The 24,785-nt window shown below is 48.4% G+C and overlaps 1 protein-coding gene and 1 long non-coding RNA gene across 3 annotated transcripts; one reads left to right on the forward strand and one right to left on the reverse strand.

Annotated features, from left to right (window-relative positions):
- Positions 1–369: 369 nt before the first annotated feature.
- On the reverse strand, positions 370–7,634 carry LOC309811231. The gene is made up of 3 exons (XR_014295119.1): positions 6,892–7,634; positions 1,528–1,725; positions 370–867 (listed from the first exon to the last, which is right to left on the reverse strand). It is a non-coding gene; the product is annotated as an uncharacterized lncRNA (long non-coding RNA).
- Positions 7,635–7,774: 140 nt separating this feature from the next.
- SFT2D1 (SFT2 domain containing 1) lies at positions 7,775–23,141 on the forward strand. Of its 2 annotated transcripts, XM_082633902.1 has the most exons (8): positions 7,775–7,878; positions 15,364–15,450; positions 16,019–16,101; positions 17,086–17,167; positions 18,117–18,152; positions 19,530–19,588; positions 21,131–21,160; positions 22,609–23,141. In XM_082633902.1, the coding sequence occupies exons 1-8, from the start codon at positions 7,816–7,818 to the stop codon at positions 22,646–22,648; spliced, it is 480 nt and encodes a 159-aa protein (XP_082490028.1). In that variant the 5' UTR covers positions 7,775–7,815; the 3' UTR covers positions 22,649–23,141. The 2 variants fall into 2 exon arrangements, with proteins under 2 accessions (XP_082490028.1, XP_082490029.1); XM_082633903.1 differs by lacking the exon at positions 15,364–15,450.
- Positions 23,142–24,785: the final 1,644 nt, after the last annotated feature.

Below are 24,785 nucleotides of genomic sequence, written 5' to 3' on the forward strand. Positions count from 1 at the left end.
TCTCCAGGCTTGAGACTCTTTTGTGGCCAAATTACGCCCCCTTGTGGCCTCACAAGATTCAAACCCTGAGGTCATGGAGTTGTGATTTGTGTTCAGCTAATGTTTGTTGTAAGGAATATAACAACACTTTTAAAAACACATACATCCTCCTTATTAGAATCTCCCTTTCACCTCCTAACATATACATGAAAACCTAGGACAAAAAGCTCACACGTTTCTCAGATTCAGCGTCTGGGCCAGTTCAGGCAGGGCCAAGACTGTCTGAAAAAAGTGCTTTAGATTGTACAACTTTTTTTTGTTTGTTTGTTTGTAACCAACCCTTCTGCAAGAGTGATTAACAATGAAATTGATGCAAAAACAAATCTACTCCTTAACCGCCTTCTGCCTTCGGTTCCCAGGCTGACCGCCCCTCTCACACGTAACCTTGGTGAAGCCACTCGAGTGTTGGCTGAGTCCTTCTTGGAGAATGGCCGCCTCACACCAGGTCACGTCCGTCCCCAGGGGCAGCTCCTGTCCAGTGACAGGTGGATGCAGAAGTGGAGGCCTGGACCTTTGCCCTCACGATGGGTTGCCTCACGGGATGGGCTCGAAGCCTCTGCCTAGACTCTATGCCATCGTCTGGGTGCACACCTGCTCCTGTCACGCCCCTACCGGGGCTGGTCCTGTGTCCTGCACACAGACACCTGCCGTGCTGTCTCCGTGGGAACCCAGTCGGGGCAGGTGGTAAGGACCTGACCTGTGTGTAAGGGAGCCCCACGCAGGTGTGAAAGCCGAGGGACTGTCACCTGCGTTTCACTGGTCAGCGGGATGGGAGCCGCATCAGAGCAGGAGAAGGGATGCCCGCCGAGGGGGGCCGAGGCTTGGGCTCTGCAGAGAGTTGAGATGGAGAAAGAAGAACAGAATCGATACAGATTTGGAAAGTAAGGTCTCTGGAATTCGGCAGCAAATCCTTGTTTTTAAACCAAGTATCCCTCCAAATCTGCCTCCTGAATAAAGCTGCCTCGGGATCTCCCTGTTTCTCTAGTGGAGGCCAGTGCTTGCACACTTCACTGTGCATATTCATCACAGAGGGGCCCGGTAGCAGAAAGCCCTCACTCCAGGGCCTGAGGCTCTACACTTCCAAAATGGTCCCAGGTGCTGCCTTCAGGGACCACGAACGTCCAAAGTTAAAATTCACCTTGTGATGTCTCGCTTTTGTTCATTTCTGATTAAATATCATTTCAAAAATTAATTTGTAACTTCTTCAAGGGTGAGATAGTATCTTTTTCTTCTCTGAACAAAATAACAAGTACACAACAAATGCACATTAATCTACTAATTCCTTCAAAGGCAGATTGTGTTATTTTTAATTGGACTATAATTTAGTTGCACTGATACACACTCTTTTTCTATAGATTGCATCCTGGTCGCAGTTACCATGGGAACATATTTTAACCATTCGTGTAATACTGCAGTCATGTTTCCATCATCTAGTAGGGATATAGCAAATGGAGAGGGAGAAATAAATTATCAAAATGCTGGATTTACCTTTGCTTTTAAGCAAGCAACATCCAAAACTTGTTTATAGCTGGTTCATTCATTCAAAGTCGTGAGAGGGTCCCTTGCTTTGAGGGACTAGTAAAGGAGTCTCCTGAAGACCTCAAATGGACATTAATAGGGTGACTGGAAGCTCCATTTACAGCAGAGCTGTGACCTCAGCAGGGATTTTATGGCTGGCAACACCACCTGTTGACAGAAAGACAGAGAAAGAGCAGAGTTCTGTTCTTACCTACCAGGCTCTCTGCTCTCTCTCAGGAAACAGGATTTGGGGGTGGCATTTTCTCTCGTCAAGGGGTTTGAGTTGTAAAAACTTCTCCCCTGGGGAATTCCCTGGAGGTCCGGTGGTTAAGACTTTGCCTTTCAATACAGGAGGTGCAGGTTTGATCTCTGGTTGGGGAGCTAAGATCCCACATGCCTCGGGCCCAAAAAAGCCAAAACATTAAAAAAAAAAAAAGTAATATTGTAACAAATTCAATAAAGACTTTAAAAATGGTTCTCATCAAAAAATCTTAAGAAAAACAAACAAAAAAACGTTTCTCCCCTGGAAAGACATAATGCCCAACAGATAATCATAAAAAGAATCACCTTTGTGTCTTTCTTTGGAATAACACATTTGAGCAAAATTAAGCAGCAGGATATTTTCCCAAAGAGCAGATCTTTGGCGGACACACCCTTCACTCAGCACCCAGTGGCTCACGCAGCTCGGTGTGTGAGAAGGGAGCCTGAGGGTCAAGGCACACTGCACACCACTTAGCCCACACATGGCGAAGGTTCGGACCCTCTCCTTCTCAGTAGTGGCGTGAGGGCCTGTGAGCGCCCGCGGTGGAAGCAATGCCTGGCTTATCTTGGCCGTTTGAATGCTCAGCTGTATCTTTCTAGACCTCACCAGCCCGCTGAAGGGACAGCTACACACAGGACATGCTCAACACATAACTGTTCCTTTATTGACACCTAGATTTACGTTCTTCCCTACAATTACCTTCAGATGTCGTATTGAGGCAAATTATGTCTCAGGTTCTTTAAATATGCTCTCGTTATTGTTACCCATGTATTCATTCTATAAACATCCTCTGAACTTCTATCACGGGGTGGGGTCTGGACACGAGGCAGTCTAGTGGGATGACCGACCTCGGCCAGGCAAATTTGGGGAGAGACTGGTGACCCTGCTTAGGGATGGACAGAGCATGAGGAGGGCGCTGGGCTCGGGCCGCTGGCCACGTCGTAAAAGGTCCGGGAGGGCTTCCCCGCGGAGGAGACCCAGAGGTCAAGTGGGCATTGGCCAAGAAAGGAAGTTTGGAGGAGCTGGGGGTGGGCATTGGGGGACACGGGGAGCAAGATTTCAAGCAACGAGAACAGGCCGGATGCCGCAGACTCTGAGCACAGAGGCCTGGCTAAACATGTGGGTCTCCACGTGTGCTTACACGGTGTGCATGAAGGCATGCATGTACGTATGCCCCTGTATGTGTTGTGGAAAGAAAGATGTGGTGATGTGTGAGGCCGGAGAGAGGAGCCGGGGCTGGGTCAGGACCAGCTCTGTGCGTTACTCTAACCTACGCTGCCCTTTATTATCACGATAGCGCCTTTTACTCTGAGGCTGGAGTGGAGTCCTTGGAGGTTTTTCAGCAGAGGAGTGAGATGAATAGATTTACAATGACCTCCACGCCACGTGTGGAGAACGGCCGGCTGCAGGGCCAGATGACGGATTGGTTGGAGCTGATGTCGGCCACTTCTGTGCCGTGTGTGTCCTGGGACCGTGGCGTTGTCAAACCACATGCTGTTTGTCTGCCCGCCCGTCTGCCTTTCCCTGGGTGCGGGAGCAGTCTGGCGATCATCTCAGGGTCCCTGCTGACCCGGGAGCGTGGCGACGGTGCCCACCTCCTGTTCCAGTGGGACACTTTGTGTCGCCCTTATGGCAGCGCTTGTCAGGGCGCTCCACTTTGTTTCCAGGGATGTGGTCGGGAGGCAGAAAGGAATGAAGGTCTCTCCATCCCTACCCCTGCACAATGACAGCTGGTCCCCACCCTCTGCCTGGGGCAGCCTCACGGCCTTAACGGGCAACCAACTTGGTTCACTCACAAAGCATTCTGGGGCCTCAGTCCTCAAGGAAGAAAAGCTATTGCGTTCCATTTTGTGCCAAGCTTTGCTATCATGTCCAGAGAAGGGATTAAGGCAAGCTTATGAGACAGAGTGAAGGGCCAGTGATGAACTGTAACCAGCTCTATCCCAACTCATGGCTGCTGCACTCTAAGGCCCTTCTAGCCGCTCAGGGGCTCAGATTCGAGTGTAATTTCCTACCTGAATTGTCACTGGAGTGTCTGATACATCTTTCTACAAAGTACTGTATGAAACTTAAGAAATGGGAATAGGAAACTTGAGATGTTTTGTATTGTCTTTGTTTCAAAATGCTTAAAATGTTTCCATGGGGAAGGGTTCCCGCAGAGGCTCATCAGGTGGTACCTCTCTCCTAAGGCCCCTCTGGGAACCCAGCCTCTTTCACCACAGTCAGCTGTGGGGTGGGGTCCCTTGGGGGCAGAGGTCTTGACGTGGGATGGAGTGGACTCCGGAACGGACCACACGTCTCCCAGGGGGGACCTCAGCGTCCCTGACCGGGGGCTCTGCTGGAACTTGTTGTTGCTTCCTTCACTCGGGCTCCCCTGCGGGCTGGTCAAGGGACAGAGGGCGGGTGGGTGGAGGGAGGAGGGACCGATCGCAGGAGCGGAGACCCCCTCGGGCAGCCTGGAAGGAAGTGGGGACTCTCGTCTCGGGGCCCAGGAAACATGTTCTCAAACTTTGCGTCTCACCACTTGGAACCGCCTCCTGCTTGTCCGGCTGCCTCGTGTTTGGATAGGCCATTGCCTCTGGAAAGCTCTGTGGCTGGGAAGCAGGAAGAGGAAGGAAGTAGGAAGCTCCCGGCTTTTGTTCTAGGATTCTGGGCACGGGCTTCCTTACAGTCTGTTCACTAGGATGTGTCAGCCAAAAAAAAAAAAAAACATGCAGGAGGCTACAAATAGGAAGAGGCTATTTGGGGTCCTAAGAATTGCAATTTGGGAGACAGATTCAGGGCAACCCCAAAGGAGTGTTCCAAGGAAGAGAAAGGATCAGGGGCATCTGAAGACACAAAGCCAGGAAAAAAGAAAACAAGCCAGGAGGCTGTTAAAGGTTGCCTGGCAAGAACCGTGACTGACAGTCGCAAGTGAGAGAAGATTTGTCCTTAAGGAATCATCAGTTGTTTTAGGGCAGGGGTCCAATAAGTAGATAGACTGTCTCAAGTTATTTTAGGGTAAGGGTCCGATAAGTATCTTGCGTTTCTGGCAGGTGCTCTGGACAACTTCATCAGGTCAAAAGGTCAGATTCCATCCAGGCTGAGGCATGCACGTCACCTTCCTCCGTGGCTTCCTGGTTCCAGGTCACAGAGCTCTCTGAGCAATAATGACTCCGTTTAGATTTTCCTTCCACAGATGGGAAGGGAGACAGGGACCCAGAGCAGACATTAGACACGATGAAACAACAGTAATGGTTAGAATCACAAAACCCAGCATTTGTTCTGCACTTGGCATGTGGTAGGCCCTGTGCTTACACCTATAGTTGATCCTTGTCATCTGCAGGTTACGTTTGATAAAGTCACTGCAAACACTGGTTTACGAAGACTGAGGCCCCACTCCTGCAGACACAGGTCAAGGTCCTGCGAGCCTCTGACTGCGCGTTCCTCAACTGATCAACCCATAACCTTGTCTGAAGTGATTCTGTTTAAAAACTTCATATTCGGTATGTATTATTCATTAATGTGGAACTCACAGACATCAGCATATAACAGCCTGAATGAAGCTTCTCTAACACATATTTTTTTTCCATAAGCCTTCTTGTGCTTAGGACACTAGACAGCACTTCAGCGCTAGGCTTGGGGGCTATTTTAAACAGTGAGATCACCAAGAAAAGGCACAAGTATGTGAAAAAATGTAGCAGTAAGCAGACCGCAAAAATGGCGCCTGTTTGCAGTATGAGCTGAAACAAGAAGGCACATCACAGCCTTGTTCCACCCCAGCCGTGATGGTGAGTGTTGGGTGACTAACTTTTCACTGTTCTGCACATGTCCTGAGTGACTGCGAAAGTGCCTGCAAGTATTGATCTCGGGGTTACAAATAAATTTTGGCAAGTAGGTGAATTTGTAATATAGAACCCCTGAATAATTAGGGTCGATTGATGTATTATTTTATTTAATCCTCATAACAACCCCGCAAGATAGGAACTATTATCACCTTGATTTTCACATATCAGAAAGTGAAACAGGAGTTTAGGTTGACTTGCCCCAAACCACACAGCTACAAAACGGGGGAGCCAGGATTCTAACCCAGGCAGTGTGACTATGGAGCCTAGACTCTTATTCAGTTATCTCCATTGGGTTATGACTTCAATAAATTTTATGTGGTATTTTTTAGAAAACTAACCTTGGCTCATAGGGCATGAGAAGTGAAAAGGCCCAAATCACATTCTTAAATCTTCAATATTCTTTTCTAAGTAAAATTTCTTACATCCAGGTACAGGTTGAAAATTATGAAACTGCCCTTTTTAGGTTAAACACAATTGGACACTGGCAAATTCCATGGCTCAACTTCACATATATCCTTGGAAAGCTTTCTCCCCATTAGTAGAGGTATCAGTTTATTTCATCTTTTTGCATACGCAAAACTAAAGTTACTATACTTCAAAAGGAAAAAATTTAGAGACTGTATAGATGTACTCTTATTATAGAAGCACACAGGTTTATTATTTCATAGCGTTGTCCGCTCTATTTTCTGATCTTTTTAAGTTAAGGACAAAAGAATAGGATCTCACACTTCAGTATAAATAGGTCAAAAATAAGTATTTTCCACCTAAAAGATGCTGAACCTTGGACTGTTTTATCAGAGCAAGTGTATCATCTGTTTTTCTAGGGGTCTTACCATGTGTTTTCTATCTCATTGTGATTAGATAAAATTCTACTGAAGGCAGTAAGGATGGGCAATAAAAGCCTTTGGGGCTCCACCTTTTAATTGTCACATTTTAGGGAAGGAACGGAGTAGGTAATGTAATAAAACAAAACAGTAGGCATTTCATCACGATCACACCGAACTGGAAAGCAGGAGTGTATTTATGGAAAGCTCCAGGATTCTCTGGAATTCACACTATGCAGGAAGCCCTAGTTTCTCATCTCTCCTTAGCAAGGTAGGGAATAAGAGAGAAAAGAAGGCACCACCGGCAGACGGAGAAGACGGCAGAGTAGTGTCTCCGATAAACCACCCTATCGGGGTTTGGATGCCGGTTTCTTTTATAGCACAGAAAGGGGTTAGAGACGAGGAAGTAAAAAGGCCGTACGTTTTGCAAACATTCCGTGGAACTGCCAGCCTGGGTGAGGGGATGTGTTAATGTCTTTGTTTTTCTTTTTGGCAGCCATCCACAGGTGGGCAGGGGGAGACTGTCTCCCTGGGAAACGAAGAGAGGCGCTTTAGTGTAACCTCCAGGCAGAGGGGCAGGGTTCCCTGGGGCAGGCCACCATGTATGTGTATGATTACACCAACAAAAGCGGCGAAAAGCAAAGGCTGGAATCAAAGAAACAGACGGGAACAGGGAGTCGGATTTAGCTCCTCCCTGTTGCACCACCAACGCCCAAAGCCTGCCCCTTGTCCCCGGACTCCCTTCGAGCGGAGGTACTCGGAGGACGGCACTTGAGAACGGAATCCCTGCCGGTATTGGCACAAGGGCCCCCAGCCTTCTTCTGTCGGGCCTGGAAGCCGGTCTAGGGCACGGGGCCTCAGTACTGGACCTGAGTCTGCAGACCTAGACTTCTAGTCCCGGCACTGGAGCCCGGGTCCTTAGGCCTGGACGTGGGCCCAAGGCACGCGGCTTCAAGGACACTCGTGAGGATCCGCGTTCGTGGGTCTATTCATCCAACAAGCAACGGCTGTGCGCACCTCTGGGTCCCGACTCCCGGAGGTGGGAGGCAGCGACTGCTGAACCCGAGCGCGAGTGACCGCGGCTCTCCGCGTCCTTCCCTGACAGCTTCCGCCCCGCAGGCCGGCGGGATGCGAGCGCAACGCGGACGCCCTCGGCCACAAGGCCCACACAGGCCAGCGGCGGAACCCGACGCGCATGCGCACGCTGCTACGGGGGCCGCAAGGGCCGCGCCGACGCGCCGACGCGCCGGAAGCGGGATACCCGGACTTCCGGTCGACCCCAAGAGTTTCCGGTTCCGGGTTTCTCGGAGGGCGAGAAGGGCCGTTGCGGCCCGGGAGCAGGGCCATGGAGAAGCTGCGGCGAGTCCTGAGCGGCCAGGACGACGAGGAGCAGGGCCTGACTGCACAGGTAGGGAGCCTGCCTCCGGGTTGAACGTGTGTTGGGGCGGGGCCGCGGAGCGTGGGCAGCGGGCCGCTTTTACCTGCGGAGGTGATGCGGGAGGGTGCCACGGTCCTCCCGAGAAGAACTTGGGGCGCTTTCCAGGTTTCCGTGTAGTCTGCAGAAGCTCACTTTGAGACTCCCCGCCCCCCATTTGGCCTTGCGACTCTCAGGAATGTACTTCGCTGCCTGTCTTCCTTTCCCAAATAACCCATCTGCCTCCACGCTGCTCTCCCCCAGCCTCCGCTTGGTTTTCTGCGCCTGGTGTAGACTCTGAACTCGGGCTGGTAGCGCAGTAGGTGTGCGGGTACTCGTCCTGCCAGCTGCATAAGCTGAAATCTTAAAGCTTCGTTGCATCCGTTAGACCCTGGAATTAAGTGAGGTGTTGTGAGTGTGTGTATGTTTTTTGGAAGGAGGGAGACTGGAGGGAGAAAAGAAAAAAACACAGGTCATTGAGAAGTGAAATAATACTGAATTAAAAGTTGTCTGTTGAACCCTCATACGCGGTTTTTTAAAAAAAACAATCTTTGTCTTCGTACTTTACCCACGAGACTGATAAGGGTTACTTCCTTTAAAAGGAGGAATAAAAATAGTGCAGCAGGAACTGCTTTGTAAGTATCTTTGTTATTCGCATGCAGACAAATTCTTGCCTGCCTGTCACAGAAGTGGAACTTTTAAAATGAAACGGTATTACATAAGGACCTTTTATTTGTCCCTTCTCTTGTCCTAATTTCCTTCCTTGTTATAAACAGCACCTCTTGTGAACAGGATTCTGGACTAGTCTGTGAGGGTTCAGAGACTGAAAGCCAGGCATCTGCTCTAAGTGAACTCTAACCAGTTTGGCAAATCGTAATGGTAATACAAGAACCCATAAATGATAATATGAGAAACGTCCATTAGGCAGCAATGGCTTACCCAGCTCATTTATTTATTTATTTATTTATTTATTTATTTATTTTAATTTTTAAATAAATTTATTTATTTTATTTTATTTTTGGCTGCATGGGGTCTTATTTGTTGTGCGCGGGCTTTCTCTGGTTGTGGCGAGGAGGGCTACTCCTCTTTGCCGTGTGTGGGCTTCTCATTGCTGTGGTTTCTCTTGTTGCGGAGCACGGGCTCTAGGCGCGCAGGCTTCAATAGTTGTGGCACGTGGGCTCAGCAGTTGTGGTGTGCGGGCTCAGTGTTTGTGGCTCGTGGGCTCAGTAGTTGTGGCTCACAGGTTCTAGAGCGCAGGCTCATTAGTTGTGGCGCACAGGCTTAGTTGCCCCGTGGCATGTGGGATCTTCCCGGACCAGGGATCGAACCCGTGTCCCCTGCATTGGCAGGCGGATTCTTAACCACTGCGCCACGAGGGAAGCCCCCAGCTCATTTATTAAACCACTATTTTGTGCTTCACATTATGTTCTAGGTCTGTGCTATACAAACAGTAGCCCTAGCGACATGCGGCTATTTAAATTTAAGTTAAATAAAATTTAAAATTCCTTTCTCAGCCATACCAGCCACATTTTAGGTGCTGGGTGGGCAAGTAAGTTAGTGGCTGATGCATAGGACAGTACGTGCTTGGGGCATTCCATTGCAGGAAGTCCTGTTAGACTGAGCTGCTCTAAACCTTGGGGGCATGAAGGTGATGGTGCCACTTCTCTTGAGCCCAGTCTCTAGAGGGGAGAAAAATTATGTAGAGAAGTCATTGACCAAAGATTGGAGTGATTGACTGGAATGGACAAGTGCAGTGAGTTCAGAGGAGGTGATCATTTATTCATTCAACAAATATTTTGGTGCCTGCATATGTCTGGCTCTGTTCAAGATGCTGGTGTTATAACAGTGACCAAAACAAAGGCCGCCCCTACGTGGAACTTACATTTTAATTGGGGAAAACAGTTAATAAACAAGTAAATATAAAAATATGTCAGCCAATGATAAGTGCCATGGAAGAAGGTAAAGCAGGTGGATGAGGTTGGGATCATCTTGTTGTGTTGGATGGTCAGGGAAGATGTGTCTGTTAGGGTGACGTCACAGCGTAGATCTGAAGAGCACTGGGATGTCTGGGTAACTCGTACAAGTAAATATCTTCCAGCTCATGCAAATATACATCCTGAGAACAGTGCTCAGCATGTTCAAGGCCGTAAAGAGGCCAGGGTGTCTGGAGACAAGGGCTGGGGAAGTGGGAGGGTAGGAGGTGGGCTCCAGGTCACGTGGGATCTTGCAGGACAGTAAGGACTTTAGCCTTTACTCTGAGCGTGCTGAGGAGCCGTTGGGTTTTGAGCAGAGCGGGCATGTGACTGCCTTGGACTTTAAAGGGTCGCCCTGGCTGGTCTGTGGAGAACAGACTGCAGGGGCAAGAGTGGCAGCTGGAGCCTGGTCAGAGGACTAGGGTAGTGGTCCTGGGAAGGGACCTGGGTCAGGGAGGTGGGAGTGACGGTGGTTTAAAGTGAGAGTGGCCAGGCTCTGTAAATGGTCCGAGTGCGGAGCTGACGGGTTGGGTGTGAGAGTGCTGCTGGAGGGGCCCGGGTGCCTCTGGTTTTGACCTGAGCCACTGGAGAGATGGAGTCGCCCTTGACTGGGACGTGGAAGGCGCACGTTGGGGGGTCATCTGGATGTTGAGTGAGATGCCAGCTAGCATCTGAGTGCAGATTCTAGAGTTCATGGGAGGAAGTACTTGAGATAACGAAGGGATTGTGGGTAAGTAGAAAAGGGAGAAGGCCCAGGGTTTGACCTCTGGAGCTTTCAGTGAGGAGCTCAGGAGACTGAGGGAACCTGGAGAGGGCCAGGTCCTGGCAGAGACTAGCTCAGCAGCTCAAGCAGAGCCACAAATGAAGGGGCTAATTCAGCCGCAGATCACTTCCTGCGATGTAACCAGCCCGGGGCTAAAACCAGGGACGGGCAGTGATCTGGGGTCTGACGGGGCAGCGAAGGCCTGGGGTCAGGCAGTTTTATGGACTCTGAGGTCGGGGGAGGAGGGCGAGCGGGAGGGCCGAGGGGGATGAGTCAGGAGGAGCGTGTCCCCTGTTGGACAGGGAGCTCTCCTAAGGGCCTCAGACAAAGAGCCTCGGGGCTGGGGGTGCAGGGAGGTGAAAGGGCAGGGCCAGCCGCTGTCCTTGCCTGCAGCTCCTCTTGGGCTGTGGGCCCGGCAGCTTCCCCCCGCGCCTTTTTTTTTTTTTTTTTGCGGTACGCGGGCCTCTCACTGCTGTGGCCTCTCCCGTTGCGGAGCACAGGCTCCGGACGCGCAGTCTCAGCGGCCATGGCTCACGGGCCCAGCCGCTCTGTGGCATGTGGGATCTTCCCGGACAGGGGCACAGACTCGTGTCCCCTGCATCGGCAGGCGGACTCTCAACCACTGCGCCACCAGGGAAGCCCCCCCCCACCCCCGCGCCTTTTAACCAAGAACCAGGCCCTCACCCGTTACTTAGCACCCAGGAGCACCCAGTAGGTATTTGTTGAGTGAATCAGTGAATGACTGAGCAGAGGCTGGAGGGTGAAGTCAGGCTTTTTGTCTGTTTAAGATGGAAGAGGCTTACGCATGTTCACAGGTTGATGGAAGGGGGTCTCTGCAAGAACGTGGTTCACTGTTGTACACGGGGAGAAAAGCCAGCCGTGTCAGTTCCCTGGGACGTCAGAGGGCTTGGCCTCTAAAGCAGGGCGGACACGTTGGCCTTTGCCCCTGTGCGGTGGTCCGGGGCCAGGAAGGGAGAGTGAGTGTTCCCAAGGTGAGCTTGGCGTTTGGCAACAGCCAGCAGTGTAGGGCATCCCCACGGGGCTTCCATTTTCTGTGGGAAAGAGAGGGAGTGTGTCTGCTGACTGGGGAGGTGCCAGGGCGGGGACTGGAGGGTTGAAATGGAGGTGGATTGGCAGGGTCGGTGGGTGACAATGAGAAGGCAGGTCAACTTAAACAACAGTGCACTTGGGATGCCTGGCAGGCAGTGCCCAGGGCCCCTTGAAGTTGGTGATGACCTGGTTAGGATGCCATGTCCTGCCGTGTGACTCCACCCAGAGGAAGAGGAAGGAGGTCTTGAGTCATGCCAGGGTTTTGCTGGTGATGGATCAGAAAGGGAACTTTCGCTTTTTTATTGAAGTAAAGGAGGGGATAAAGGGGCCCGAGAGCCTGCGAAGCGTCGAGGCAGGAGCCCTTGAATCAGTGCCCTGGGGAGGATGTTGCAGCTGGGGAGCATGTGACCTGGACTTGGAGATGGAGTGATTTCGGGGAGTGCGAGTCCCTGGGTCTCTGAGTGGAGGGGAGAGCAGAGGCCGTCGGAGAGGAGAGAGTGAGAAAAAGGCTGGGCTGTCCACGTGGATGTAGAAAGCACCCAAGACTCTGCTAGGATCTGGGGCAGGACCTGTGGTCGGGCTCCTGAGTGAGAGAGGATGCCTGGGAGAGCGGTAGGTGACGGCGATGAGGAGCCTCTGGGTAAGGGGAGGGGACCCCTGAGGAGGTGGGGTCAGGACCGCACTGGAGAGGGCCATGGGCGCCTGCTTCTGTGCTCACTGTCTGCTCGTCTTTATCCCATTGTCCACCATTGTCTCTGGAGGAGCAGTTCTAGGAATTCAGTGTATGCGGTGGTTCCCTTTATCCGAGTGGTGGTGGCCCGGGAGCCAGGCCCAGGTGCCCGCGCTGTTCCCCTGTGATGGTGTCCTTCTCCTCCCGGCTTCTCCATCCCCTAGGAAGGCAGCTCGTGTCTGTGCCATGGGTTCATTCCTTCACCTGTAATGTTGGTGCTGCGGTGAAGACGTTTTCCTCCATTGTTTCCAACTTTTTTTTTTTTTTAATAAGTTCTAGTTCTAGGTGAGGTTGATTTATTGCAGCAGGAAGAGGGCACCGGAGAATGGGAGAGTCGCTCCTGCTCTCACAAGGTTTATTCTTTGCTTCCTCTTCCTTTGATAACAAATAAGTAAAATAAGTGGTGGCAATTTCAATGTGTATTTCTTTGCTAAGACTAAATTTACAAGATCAAAATAGTTGCTGGGTTTGGTGGGGTCCTTCCTGATCCCGTTGGACAAGCACGTCACACCTACCAGCTCATGCTAACGCGGGTCTGCAGGGTCAGGGCCCCCTCCGTCTCCCTTATGGACAGGGAAGTGCCTGGTTTTCTTGCATGGTGGGCACTGTATCATTTTCCCAATTGGGAGTTAGGGAATCTGTGATTTGTTTCTGTATCCTGGACAATCTGAAGGGCTTGAGACAGGTCATTTGCTTGTGGATCAAATATTCCAAACTTACAAATGGAAAGAATTTGTTACATGTTTCGATTTAAAGATCACTTGGCTGATGGTAATGAGAGGAAAAATATCTACTGTTATACAGATGACTCTGCTTAATACTGAGTTGAACTTAAGAACAATGGGGTGATTGAAACTTGTAAAAGGAAATAAAAACAGATGCGTCTTCCACTCTCATTAAGTCCTCACGTCGTCATGTATTCGCACTGACCACTTAGAAACCCTGCTTACTTAGGATTCCGTTTCTACTGTTGTACAAACCAGTAGAGCATACCCTGTGCAATATGCAGTCTTCAGGGTTTATTCTGTTCTATGTGTATTCTACGTGATCAGATAAAAATGAAATTTAGATGTTTTTATAGGCAGGATCATTCTTTGTTTAAAATACAGTGATCAGTTTTAGTATAAACAGATGACATTGCTGGAAACAAGAATGTCTGTGGATTAAAGCAGATGTTTAAAAATATTTAAAATGTGTTCAAAAGTGATGGAGGTTACATTGACAGAATCTTTAGTTGTTTTTATCTACTTTTCATGCTACATAAGGATTCACAGATCAATCTATTGAGGTAAGGAATTTTGAGCTTTTGTATATAAAACTTTGTATTTTTGCATCATTATTCTTGAAAATACATTATAAGCATGTGGTCTTTTAAGTATATGATAATGCAAGTTAATAATAATTTTGGAATATAAATCCTTATTGTATATTTCTAGTTTCTTGAGACATCTGTTGTTGATACTTCTTCAGCCTTGTTGGGGAAATGAGTTTTAATGGTGTCCTTAGTAATGTACATGTGTACTTACATTCGCAACAGTGTAGATGGACCTAGAGAGTATTAAGCTTAATGAAGAGAAAGACAAGTTGTGTATGTTATTGCTTATGTGTGGAATCTAAAAAATAAAACGTGTATAACAGAACAGAAGCAGACTCACAGGTATGGAGAACAAATTAGTGGTTACCAGTGGGGAGAGAAGGGGGAGGGGCAGTATAGGAAGGGGGGATTAAGAGATACAAACTGGTGTGTATAAAGTAGCTAAGCAGCTGAGATGTATTGTACAGCGCAGGGGAAAATCCCCGTTATTTTGTAGTAACCTTAAAGGGAATATAATTTATAAAAATATCGAATCACTGTGCTGTACAGCTGAAACTAATGCAATATTTAAATAATATAATAATATTATCAGTACTTCAGTTACACTGTGTAACTGTGTGCTTAATCGTTACTGTGTGCCACATCATCGTGTGACGTGTGTGGAGTGCGGCCCCGTATAATCTGGTTGGAGTCCGCGTGACATGCGGGGATGTGGTCCCCCTGCAGTTAATTCACGCGCGTTCCAAAGTGCGTTTCTAAGAACGGTGTGAGGACGCCAGGGCTTCCGTGACTTGTAGCTGCGGTTGTCAGATGTGCCCCGTGGTAGACGCTGCGGGGGCTCCCCAGGTCGCAGTCACCGGGCGCCCGTGCCCGCCGCCCTGCAGCTCACAGCTGTCCTCTTGTGCTCACGCTGTAGCTCCTGCAGCAGCCTGGGCCCTCCGCCCGCAGCCTGCAGCCAGCGACCAGCTGCTGGGAGGGGGTTCCCGAAGGGCGGCCTGGCCTCAAGCGGCACAGATGGTGAGCTGCGGTGCTCCCTGAGCTCCAGCTGCAAGCAGGGCCTCGCTGGTCCCTCCCCTTCTCCGTCCAGCTTCCTTCCCTTGCCTGAAGGCTCCGGCCCCCCCCCCCCCCCCCCCCGCCCAGAGAGAGGTTCCGGCAGGACAGTCCCCGTGTCAGGCTCTGCGTGTAGGGGCTTTGCCCAGACGTCCTCGGGCATAGAGATGTTGGGAGAAGGTGTGTGTCCATGAGTCCACCTCAACACCTATCAACATTTTGCCCGTCTTGTTTCGTCTTTCCCCTGCTTTTCAATCAATGAGTACTTTATAAGGTATCTCGTAGCTTACGTCATTTCATCCACGTCAGTGCTTCTCCTGTCCCTAACCGGTGAGCGCTTTCTAAACCCGTGTAACACAGCACCGCTGTTATCTCACCTGGCAGAGTTAACAGTGACTCCTCAGGACTGGCTCATGCCCAGACCTGTTGATATTCCCCTTCACGGCCCTGGAATCGTAATGTTCTTAACATTACAACGTGCAAAGTAAAACAGATTCACTGTCTATGTTAACATGAAGCTTTGCTTTAATGTAGTAGAAAGCATCACATTGGCAAGTGGTGATTTTAAAACACGTTCCAATTCCCCTTCTCTCCTCAGGTCCTGGACGCCTCGTCCCTCAGTTTCAACACCAGGCTGAAGTGGTTTGCCATATGCTTTGCCAGTGGCGTCCTGTTCTCTATTCTTGTGCGTTAAGGCTATACGTTGCTTCGTAATTTCTATTTTGTGTGAGACTGATCATTCCATTTAGTCCCAACAAGCAGTCCACTTTATCTGGACTGTTCTGATGGGACCTATTTAGTCCCCTGAAATAAAGGGGTAGAGATCAATAAAAAGATGCAGAGATTAATATTTTGGGGGGTTTATGGATTGTTAAAATAATTTCATTTAAGAAAGATCAGTGTGTATTAGGAGAGTTGCAGTCAGTGATTTAGATGTGAGTTAGATTTTTGACTTGCCATTTATAAAAAGAATACTTAAGTAGAGTGAGATTTACTCAGATGTATAAAGGAAGTTAGGTAATGGCTCATTTATATATACTTATATGCAAATAGGCAGAAGATTCAAATTAGCAAATAACATTGAAAATTAACTACTTTTTAATAAACTATATAGAGACTATATATTAATACATTTATACATAACCTTTATAATATTATATATATTCTATTATTACTATTATAGTAGCACATTTATATTTTAATCTATTACAATGTTAAAATTACTGTTAAATAACTATAATATCTTAACTCAGGGAACTGGATTGCTGTGGCTTCCTGGTGGCATAAAGCTTTTTGCAGTGTTTTATACACTTGGAAATATTGCTGCCTTAGCCAGGTATGTAAAGAAGTTTGGCTTCTCGGAATATTTCATTTGCTATCATTATCAAAATTTTCTTTTTTAATAGGATATATTTCTGTAGATCTATACATACTGTGAATTCAAAATTTACATTCATTTAATAGATACTTAGACTCCTGCTGTGTGCCAGCTGCCCTAATAGAGTGTTCATGGTGAGAGTAGCCAGCATTTGGAGGTTCTTACTGTGTGCCAGGCACTATCCTAAGTGTTCTGTGTCTGTCACCCCATTTGTGAGGTGGGCACTGTTATCACCCCATCTATAGCAGGGTGTAGTAGCACGGGGCAGGGGGGTCACTCCCCGGGGAGGTGCCTAGTGAGGTGACCAGGCCTGGTTCCCACCCGACAGCCCTCCGGAGTCCCGGCTTATAGCTGCCTTGGCGAGGGGACCATCAGATGCCCAGCCGACCAGTGGTGGAAGCAGATCGGGGGTAGCAGTGCCAGGCCCAGGAGTTGGACGGGGCCACACAGTGGCAGTGACTCCGAGGACTGTGCACTGGGCATTCGGGGAGTCCCCCCTGGGGGCCTCGGGGGCCTCTCTGGGGGAGTTGATGTCTGTTAGTGTAGCTGTCACATTTACGAGCTCTCAGCTTTCAGAGGTGAGCTCCTGCCTCTTCAGGGACGTTCTGCATCAGAGGTGCTGCCCAGTGCAGGGGGCGTGAGCCGCGGCCAAGCTCAGTCAGCTCTCCTGGGCTCGCCCCGATGCCCCTCCTCAGACCGCAGCCTGGGCCGGCCTCAGCGGTCGCGCTCACCGGCGCTGTGAGTGATTCGTGAGAGGCGTTCCTGTGTCACAGAAGACAGAAGGATTAACGTTTCCTTCTAATGTTAAGGAAAAATGCAACAGACTTAGTGAGATTTTCTAATTAAACTAACATAGGATTTCTTTTCTTAAAAGTACTTATTTTTACGTAGCCAGACAAGTTAATAGCTCCCTCTCGCATTTCTTTTATTTGTTTCAAATAGTACGTGCTTTTTAATGGGACCCATGAAACAACTGAAGAAAATGTTTGAAACAACGAGATTGCTTGCAACGATTGTTATGCTTGTAAGTAAATAATGATACTTTAAAAAAACTTTTTTTGAGTTTCTTTTTCTTTTTGCATTACTTTGTGAGGTACTAATGTTATAATTCTCTTGTTGAACATGCCAGTCACATTCTTCAGGCCGTGTGTTTAAAGAGTTCGGATTATGTAGCATTACCTAAAATGACTGGCTGGGTGAATCCTCCTGTTTGCTTTTGTGGATTCTAACAGTGTAGCTGTGTGTATTGCACGTGAAAATGAGAGCTGCATGTATTTCATTTTCAGGCCCCATGGAGCACCTTAATGGACCCCTGTGTGTGCTTTCTGGAGGGTGGGCCTGGAAGACGGGTCACTTCTGGGTCCATATGAGGCTTCTCAGGGCGAGTTGGCTTAATTTTGATGGCCTGTCACCTGGCCTTTGTCGCTCCCCTGTTGGACTGTTGCACAAATACCTAGGCCTCCATCTCCGCGCCTGTCCCCACTGCTTTCCCTGCCTCTCCTCGTCTCTCCCCTGCCTCCTCCGGGGGACATGGCTGTGGAATGACAGTGCAGTCTTTCTGTGTGACATCATTCTAACAGGTTCCTATGTAAAGCTCAGTTAAGCAGAACTTCCTGTACAGGAGCGGTTGTCCTGAGTCCCGTGGTGGCGGCTTGAATGAGTACACGGCAGCGCAGGCTTTCATACATCCGTGACAACAGCTGCTGTCACTGTCACTCATTCTTGAAACAGTCTCTCTGTTGGCGTAGTCAGCAGGTGATTTATTATGTGCTTTCAGTTTGCCAAGGAATATTGCAGCAGTCACAGACTTTAAAATAATATTCAGGGAATATATAAGGACAACTAGAGTAAACGGTCTCGTGAATTTTGTTCTCTAGTGTGTTATCATGCAAACTGAATGCAGAACAGTGTATGCATTTTTGTTAAGCTTTGGAAAAGGCTCAAATTGACCATTTTTCTTTCCTTTCCTGTAGTTGTGTTTCATACTTACCCTGTGTGCTGCTCTTTGGGTAAGTTACCTCAGTCGTATCTGCTTTCTACTAACTGTGTGGCCCCTCACCAGGTAGAGTGTCATTGCACCATCATCTCCAAGGAGCTCAAAGTCTGGTTTCTTAAAACCCACCAAAGACTGGGTGTCCCTAAAACCTAGTTAGTGGCTAGGCTTGCAGTAGATTCTGCCACCTACAACAGACAGAAGTGAGCTCGTGCTTGCTTCCAGGTCAGACTGGCCCCTCCCTCAGGCCCGGGGCCGTAAGAGGCCCTCGCTGAGGGTCTGTGTGCCCTGTGTGCTGTGCTGATAGCCTCGCTGTGCTGTGGCTCTAGGATGGGGAGTGCATCGTGAGCATCAGGGTGTCCACACAGTGAGGAGAAAGGGCCAGAAAACAAACCCAAACAAATTAACACAGAGGGACAAAAGGACTTAAATTATTCTTGCCCCACTTACGGATGAGGTGAACGGCTCCCCATTAGCCTTCAGAGAAGTTACTTTATTACAATTTGGTTTATTCGTTGATGCGCCTGATTCTTCATTGCATTTGCTTATTGTCCCTTATCTACCTCCAGAGGGGTCTGAGGAGGTCCTTGAGCTCCCAGGAACACTGCGCACCTTAAAGAAGACGGGGTGGCATACGACACACTGCAGAAACGTTCATCAAAAATGTTCTGCTTTTAATTTTGATGATTTAAGGACCGGACTTTAGTTATGCAAGAAAGCACTTAATACCTCATTTCTCAGTGATAACTTAAAAGAATTTTCCTAAACAATCTTCGCATATCCCTATGGAAAATTGATTTCTGGTTTGGAAAGGTCCAGCAGTCTGTTTATAAGCAGTAGATTAAAAATAAGTGAAAAGTAAATAAATAAAAATTTAAAATAAAGATGGACAAGAAATTCTAAAAATAGATCATTTTAAAACAACTATGGAAACTTTATTTTACATTATTCCAGAAGATCACAGTAAAATACAGTTTTAGTTCAAAAAATAACTCAAGAAAATGAACAAGTGTGAATGAGAAAGATACGTAAATTCCACACAGGATACAGATCTAATAACCAATGTGTATTTTAGAAAGGTTAACCTTGACTTAAAGGACCTAACATGAGAGAGATTTAATATTTTCGGCCTGTGCAGTTATTTCATTAATGTTTAATGCCATATACTTAGCAGCATTTGAATAAATGGAATCAGAGAATTCTAGAAAGAAGATACAATTTATGGATATGGAATTCTCAGATCTACTGAATCTTAAATTTGTCATACTAGGATTTAGTGAAATAAGTGGAGCTATCGTTTATATTTTTGAAGGGAAGGAGCTGAACTTGCTTGTGAAAAATATTTTTTTAAAAAATGTTTAACTCATTGTTTCTTTGTCTTTGCTGTTGTCAGTGGCATAAGAAGGGGCTGGCTTTATTATTCTGCATATTGCAGTTCTTGTCAATGACCTGGTAAGTCGTACACTAGATAGAAAGTTAAAATTTCCTAAGCAGTGCCGCGCGTTGTGTTCTGAGCCTGTAAGCCTAGGAAGGTCATTGGCATTTTACCGGGTCAGGTAAGCCTGTGCCTTGGAGGGGAAGGACCTCCTGAGAGGTCCGGTGCCTGAGGTCTGCGGTGTGTCCTGGGGGGCCTAAATGTGGGAGAGCTGAGGAGAGTTGGGGGCTGTGCTTGCCCAGGCACACAGGGCTGCGTTCACTTCTTCTCTAATGTGTGAAAGAGAAGTGCTAGGAAACGCAGGTGGTGCCACACGAACCCTGAAGTCCAGGCCGAGTCACAGGAGGAGTCCGAGGGCACGGCGGGGAACCACTCACTTTGCCTGGTATTGCCGAGCACCCGCCGAGTGGGTTCATTCTGGTGCCGACTCCTCGGCGAGGCTGCTCTGCCCTTGCCTCTCCCTGCGGCGTCCTCCCCTCCGAGTGTTCAGTCACGCCGTCCTTCCTGATCGCTGCCTCCCCAGGCCACGTTCAGGTCCTGGGCTGAGGGCCCAGCGAATACGTGATTGAATTGAATGTGCCCTCCTTGCACGCTCCCGCGTCAGACCAGAAAGGTGTTTTTCACGTACAAAATATTTCTACGAGTAGTGTTCTTCCTTTTTCTTTAGAGCTCAGTCTTGTTTGCTTCCTTGCAATCGTCAGTAAACCCCTTCCTGACTTTGCTGTTTTAAATTTCTCTCTCTCTTTTTTTTTTTTTTTTTTTTTTTTGCGGTACGCGGGCCTCTCACTGCTGTGGCCTCTCCCGTTGCGGAGCACAGGCTCTGGACGCGCAGGCTCAGCGGCCATGGCTCACGGGCCCAGCCGCTCCGCGGCATGTGGGATCTTCCCGGACCGGGGCACGAACCCGTGTCCCCCGCATCGGCAGGCGGACTCTCAACCACTGCGCCACTAGGGAAGCTCTAAATTGCTCCTTTTTGATATCACCCAATCTGAGATCAGTCTTTCTTTTGGTGCTGTTTCTACCTTTCCACTGATGGAATGTCAACAGATGTTAAATGCAATTCTCTACGTGTTACAAAAGAATCTTATGATGTTTTACTCTTTTTCAGTGAAATGTGGAAAAATTTAAATCTTTGTTATTTTCTATTAATATGTTGCTTTTTATTGCTAATCTGTACTTAATGATTGCTTTATCCCTGAAGGAGAGTGCAGTTTATTCTGTTATTTTATAGTTCTTATTTTAAAAAAATAACTTGAAAGGGGTAATACAACAGGCTTTTTATTACAACGGGCTTCAGCAGGCATCAGAATCAGAGTTTGTTAAAAGCACATTGCTTACTGAGACGCAGTTTCTCATTCAGGAGGTGGGGGGGGGGGTTGGGCGCCCAGGAATCTGCGTTTTTAACAAGTTCCCCGGTGATGCTGTATGCCGTCAGGGGTCATACTTTGAGAATCACTGTGCAATAGTCTACTGCTTCATTTTTTATGGTGTTAGAATATGGCCATTTGGTAAAAAGGAAACCATCATTTAGTTTCAATGTTCTTGAATTTTTCTTGCAGGTATAGTCTGTCATACATCCCGTATGCAAGGTGAGCTTGTTTCAATTCTGTCTTGTTTCTGCTCCTCTAATTCTCTTTACACAGATACGTGAATTTTAGTAATTTTCATATTAAAATATGATTTAAAAGGCTGTTTTTGGTTGACTTTGACTTTCTTCCCAAAAGGAAATTATTTTTTAAATGAGTGGACTAGAAGCTTGCAATATCAAGTAAAAAAACATGTTGAACAGATGTAACAGGTAGGCTGGGAATGTACTTCTGATTTACCACCTGAACATTTGCAGTTAGGGGATTTTGGCAAGAGATTCTAGATCCTTCCACGACTGCAAGTATTAAGTAAATAGGATATGGAGACTTCAGCAAAAATAAATTCTACATTAAAAAAAAAGGAAGTTAATGAAAAAATGAGTCTGATATAGAAATGTTTGTTTTAAGCCAGTAGAAACATATTTATTCTGTATGTCAAGAGGTAATTGCCGTTTTCTTGTATCTTTTCAGAGATATGTACTAATTTAATTGTGGAGGAAAAAACAAATACTTAATTGCAGTCTTAAATCTGACCGATTTGGAGGAATATTCTGTTGAGGCACAGCTTTGTTTCCTTGTGAAATTTGGAAACATAGGTTGCGTATGAAAAACAGCAGAATTGTATGCCTGATATGAACAGTGAAGGAAATTGATAGAAATTCTATTTTTATTCAGTTTCAAATGGATGATTCTTTTTGATGAACACTTAAAAGGAGAAAAGCAAAGCAGGATCAACTAAAGGAGAGCAGGCTTAGAACAGGAGCACAGAGGTAACTTGCCAGTGCTCAGGACCTTAGCTGGGAGAGCTCCTGCTGTTTCTCAGCGAGGGGAAAAGGTGCCCCAAAATGATGTCCACTGCTGTAGAGCTGGAGCTCACAGCCAGGGCAGGGCGTCTGGACAGTGACCAGCCTCCCCAGGAGTGTCGGACCCTGCCCTTGAGAGCAGCATGCAGTCTGTCTGTACATCTCCAGTCTGTTTTGTTGGTGCTCACCTTTAACAGTCCGTATTAATATAACAACAGTTCAAACTAACTGTTGTGAAGAGAAATGTGAAAGGCAAATGAGGTTCTTCTCATGAATTTTTTTGGAATTCTTAGGGACACAGGTATAAACATTCTGCTTTTTAAAATCCAGTTCATTGTTTCTTTTTAAAAATACTTTTGCTGTTTTTGGTATTTACATTTATTTCTTCATAATAAAATTAGCATACGTTGTTTAAGATTTCTAAATAAATAAATACCATTTTAGCAACTATCAAATTATTTCCATGTCTCAGTTCTTGATGTCAAGTGATATTCAACAAAGTTTTAATTACGGAAAGGTACTGGGGGTTCCACTGAGTTCTGATGGGAAAAGGTGATCGTGTGTTCGTCTCTCGGCAGGAATCTTTTTGCAAGTTCACTCTGGAGGCAGATTATTATATTGTTTTTCCTCTTTTGTTTTTTTCACCAGGGATGCGGTAATTAAATGCTGTTCTTCTTTGCTGAGTTAAAAATCAGAAACTCTTTGAAAAGACCAATTTGAAAGCTGATGTTCTGTTTTTGGTGAAGTATACTTTTCCTGATACAGTAATCACTCCAAAAAAACAACTGCACTGACCATTTAAGACCATTCTGTATACTGATGAAAACTACATGCTAATTAAACTGTTAAGTGCTTGTGACGTTAAATTCATTTTGTGTCATTAAGATGCTCTTCCAGAGATAAGGAGATTTTAATCATTGCCAATTGTAAATGATTTTTAGCCAGTTTTTTAATCTTTTCTAAACAGCATCTGAGATGTGTATATTTAAGGGTGAACCTATGCTGCAAGATATATTCAGCTTTTTTGGTGGTTTTAAAATGTCTACATTTTAAAAATACCTTTTTAAAATAAAAACTTTAAATGTGAAAATTTTTATAAGCTAAAAATCGCTAATTATATGTAATAAAAATAATATATAAATCTTTATAATTTTGAAATAAACCCACACTTGGGAAAAACATTTTCTTGATCAAATTTATGTTTTAAGTGGGTGGTACATTGATTCAGTTGAATAAAATTTAGTTTGGGCACTTACGCAATCTTTCTGCAGAAAAACGTGTAAGATACAGTCTCTGTCCTAATAATGGGGCTGAGCACAAATCCGTGAAGGATGAGAGGCCGAGTAACAGTGCAAGCATTTATTTATCCGTGTGCTTGCTGTTCAGGGTGCGAGCCCGAACACAGAGCCGGCCAGGCTGGCCGCCCGAGGAGGAGGGCAGGCGGGGCCGGGGCAGAGAAGCGAGGAGGGCTGACCGGCCGGGTCGGGTCCGGGAAGCGGCTCTCACCCCGCCGGGCGGCCGAGGAGGGAGAGCCTGCGTGGCCGGGCTGGAGCCTGGGGGCGAGGCCGCTCGCCCTCCTCCCGCAGCTCTCCCGCCGGCGCCCCCAGCCCATCGCTGCGCCAGCGCGTCTGCAGGGAAGGGGCCTGGGGCCGGGCCGGCACCACACCTCCCTGGGCAGAGGGAAGGCGGCCTCGGTGAGGAGAGCGGGGGAGGACGGGCTCCCGGGTGGGTGCGGGAGGACTTGCTGAGTCGGTGAGGGGTCTGCTGGGGATCAGCATGAGGGCTGGGCTGGTGAGCAGAGGGCAGACACACCCCGTCCTGGACGGGGTCCTCGTCTCCAGTCGAGCCCACGGTTGGAGTCGTGCTTTAGAGCCACGTGTCCGCAGAGCCGACTGGAAGCCCGTTGCTGTGTGGGTGCGGAGGATCCCGGGACAGGGCACAGAGCAGCTTCGGTGAAGACGTGCTCCGTGGAGGCGGGGCGTGGCCTCGGGACGGGGGGCGGGTCACTGAGTCCGCTGAGACGGTGCGGGAGGTTCAGAGCCCTGAGACAGCCGGGCTGCGGCCCCTCGGAGCTCCCCGGCTTCACGGGGACCCTCTGTCCAGCCAGGCGGCAGCAGCGTCCCCCACGTAGCTGCTCCGTGTCCCCCTACAGGGGCTGGAGGGACAGAGCAGTGGGCTTCAGAGCCTGTCGGCGTGAGTGGGACACGGTGCACGTGTGACCCCAGCAGGAAGGACGGCTTCAGAGGTGTGCCCGCGCCGGGCCCTGCCTTGCGTGGAAGTGCGGACCAGTCTCTCATTACTCGCAGAATTCCTCGTCGGACTTCTTCCGGCAACCCTTCAGCACGGGGGTCCCCCTTGGGAGGGGGCCTGTCGTGGTCGGAGGTCCAAATCCACAGCAGGATCATCCCCAGAGCAGCCCTCACCTCCGGGTCCCCGCTGGCCCTGCGGCCGGCCGGCAGCGCACACGGAGAGTACGGCGGCCCGGGCACCTGCCTGCGCCGCCCTCTCGGCCTCCCCGAGAGCAATTCGTGCTGCGGTCCCCTGGCGGGTCCCTGGGGAGGCTCCCCTCGTCCCCGCACGGTATGCAAACCTTAGCGTTCGTTCCTGTGTGCCATCGCTTTTGCCAGCTCCTCAAAGGCACTCCCCCCTGTAACCCCTGAGGGGCCTCTGCTTGAGGCCACGGCAGCCGTCAGGAGGGGAAGCGGAGCTCAGTGACCTTCACCAAGACTGCCCACAGCTTGGCCACCCTTAGGAGGACAGCGTGTCTCGGGCATGGGGTGGCCCTCCCACGTCTGGCTATTCGAGCGTGGGCAAGGTGCTTACCT

Source organism: Mesoplodon mirus (genome assembly GCF_964341445.2).
Source record: "Mesoplodon mirus genome assembly, chromosome: 10".
Classification (NCBI taxonomy): domain Eukaryota; kingdom Metazoa; phylum Chordata; class Mammalia; order Artiodactyla; family Ziphiidae; genus Mesoplodon; species Mesoplodon mirus.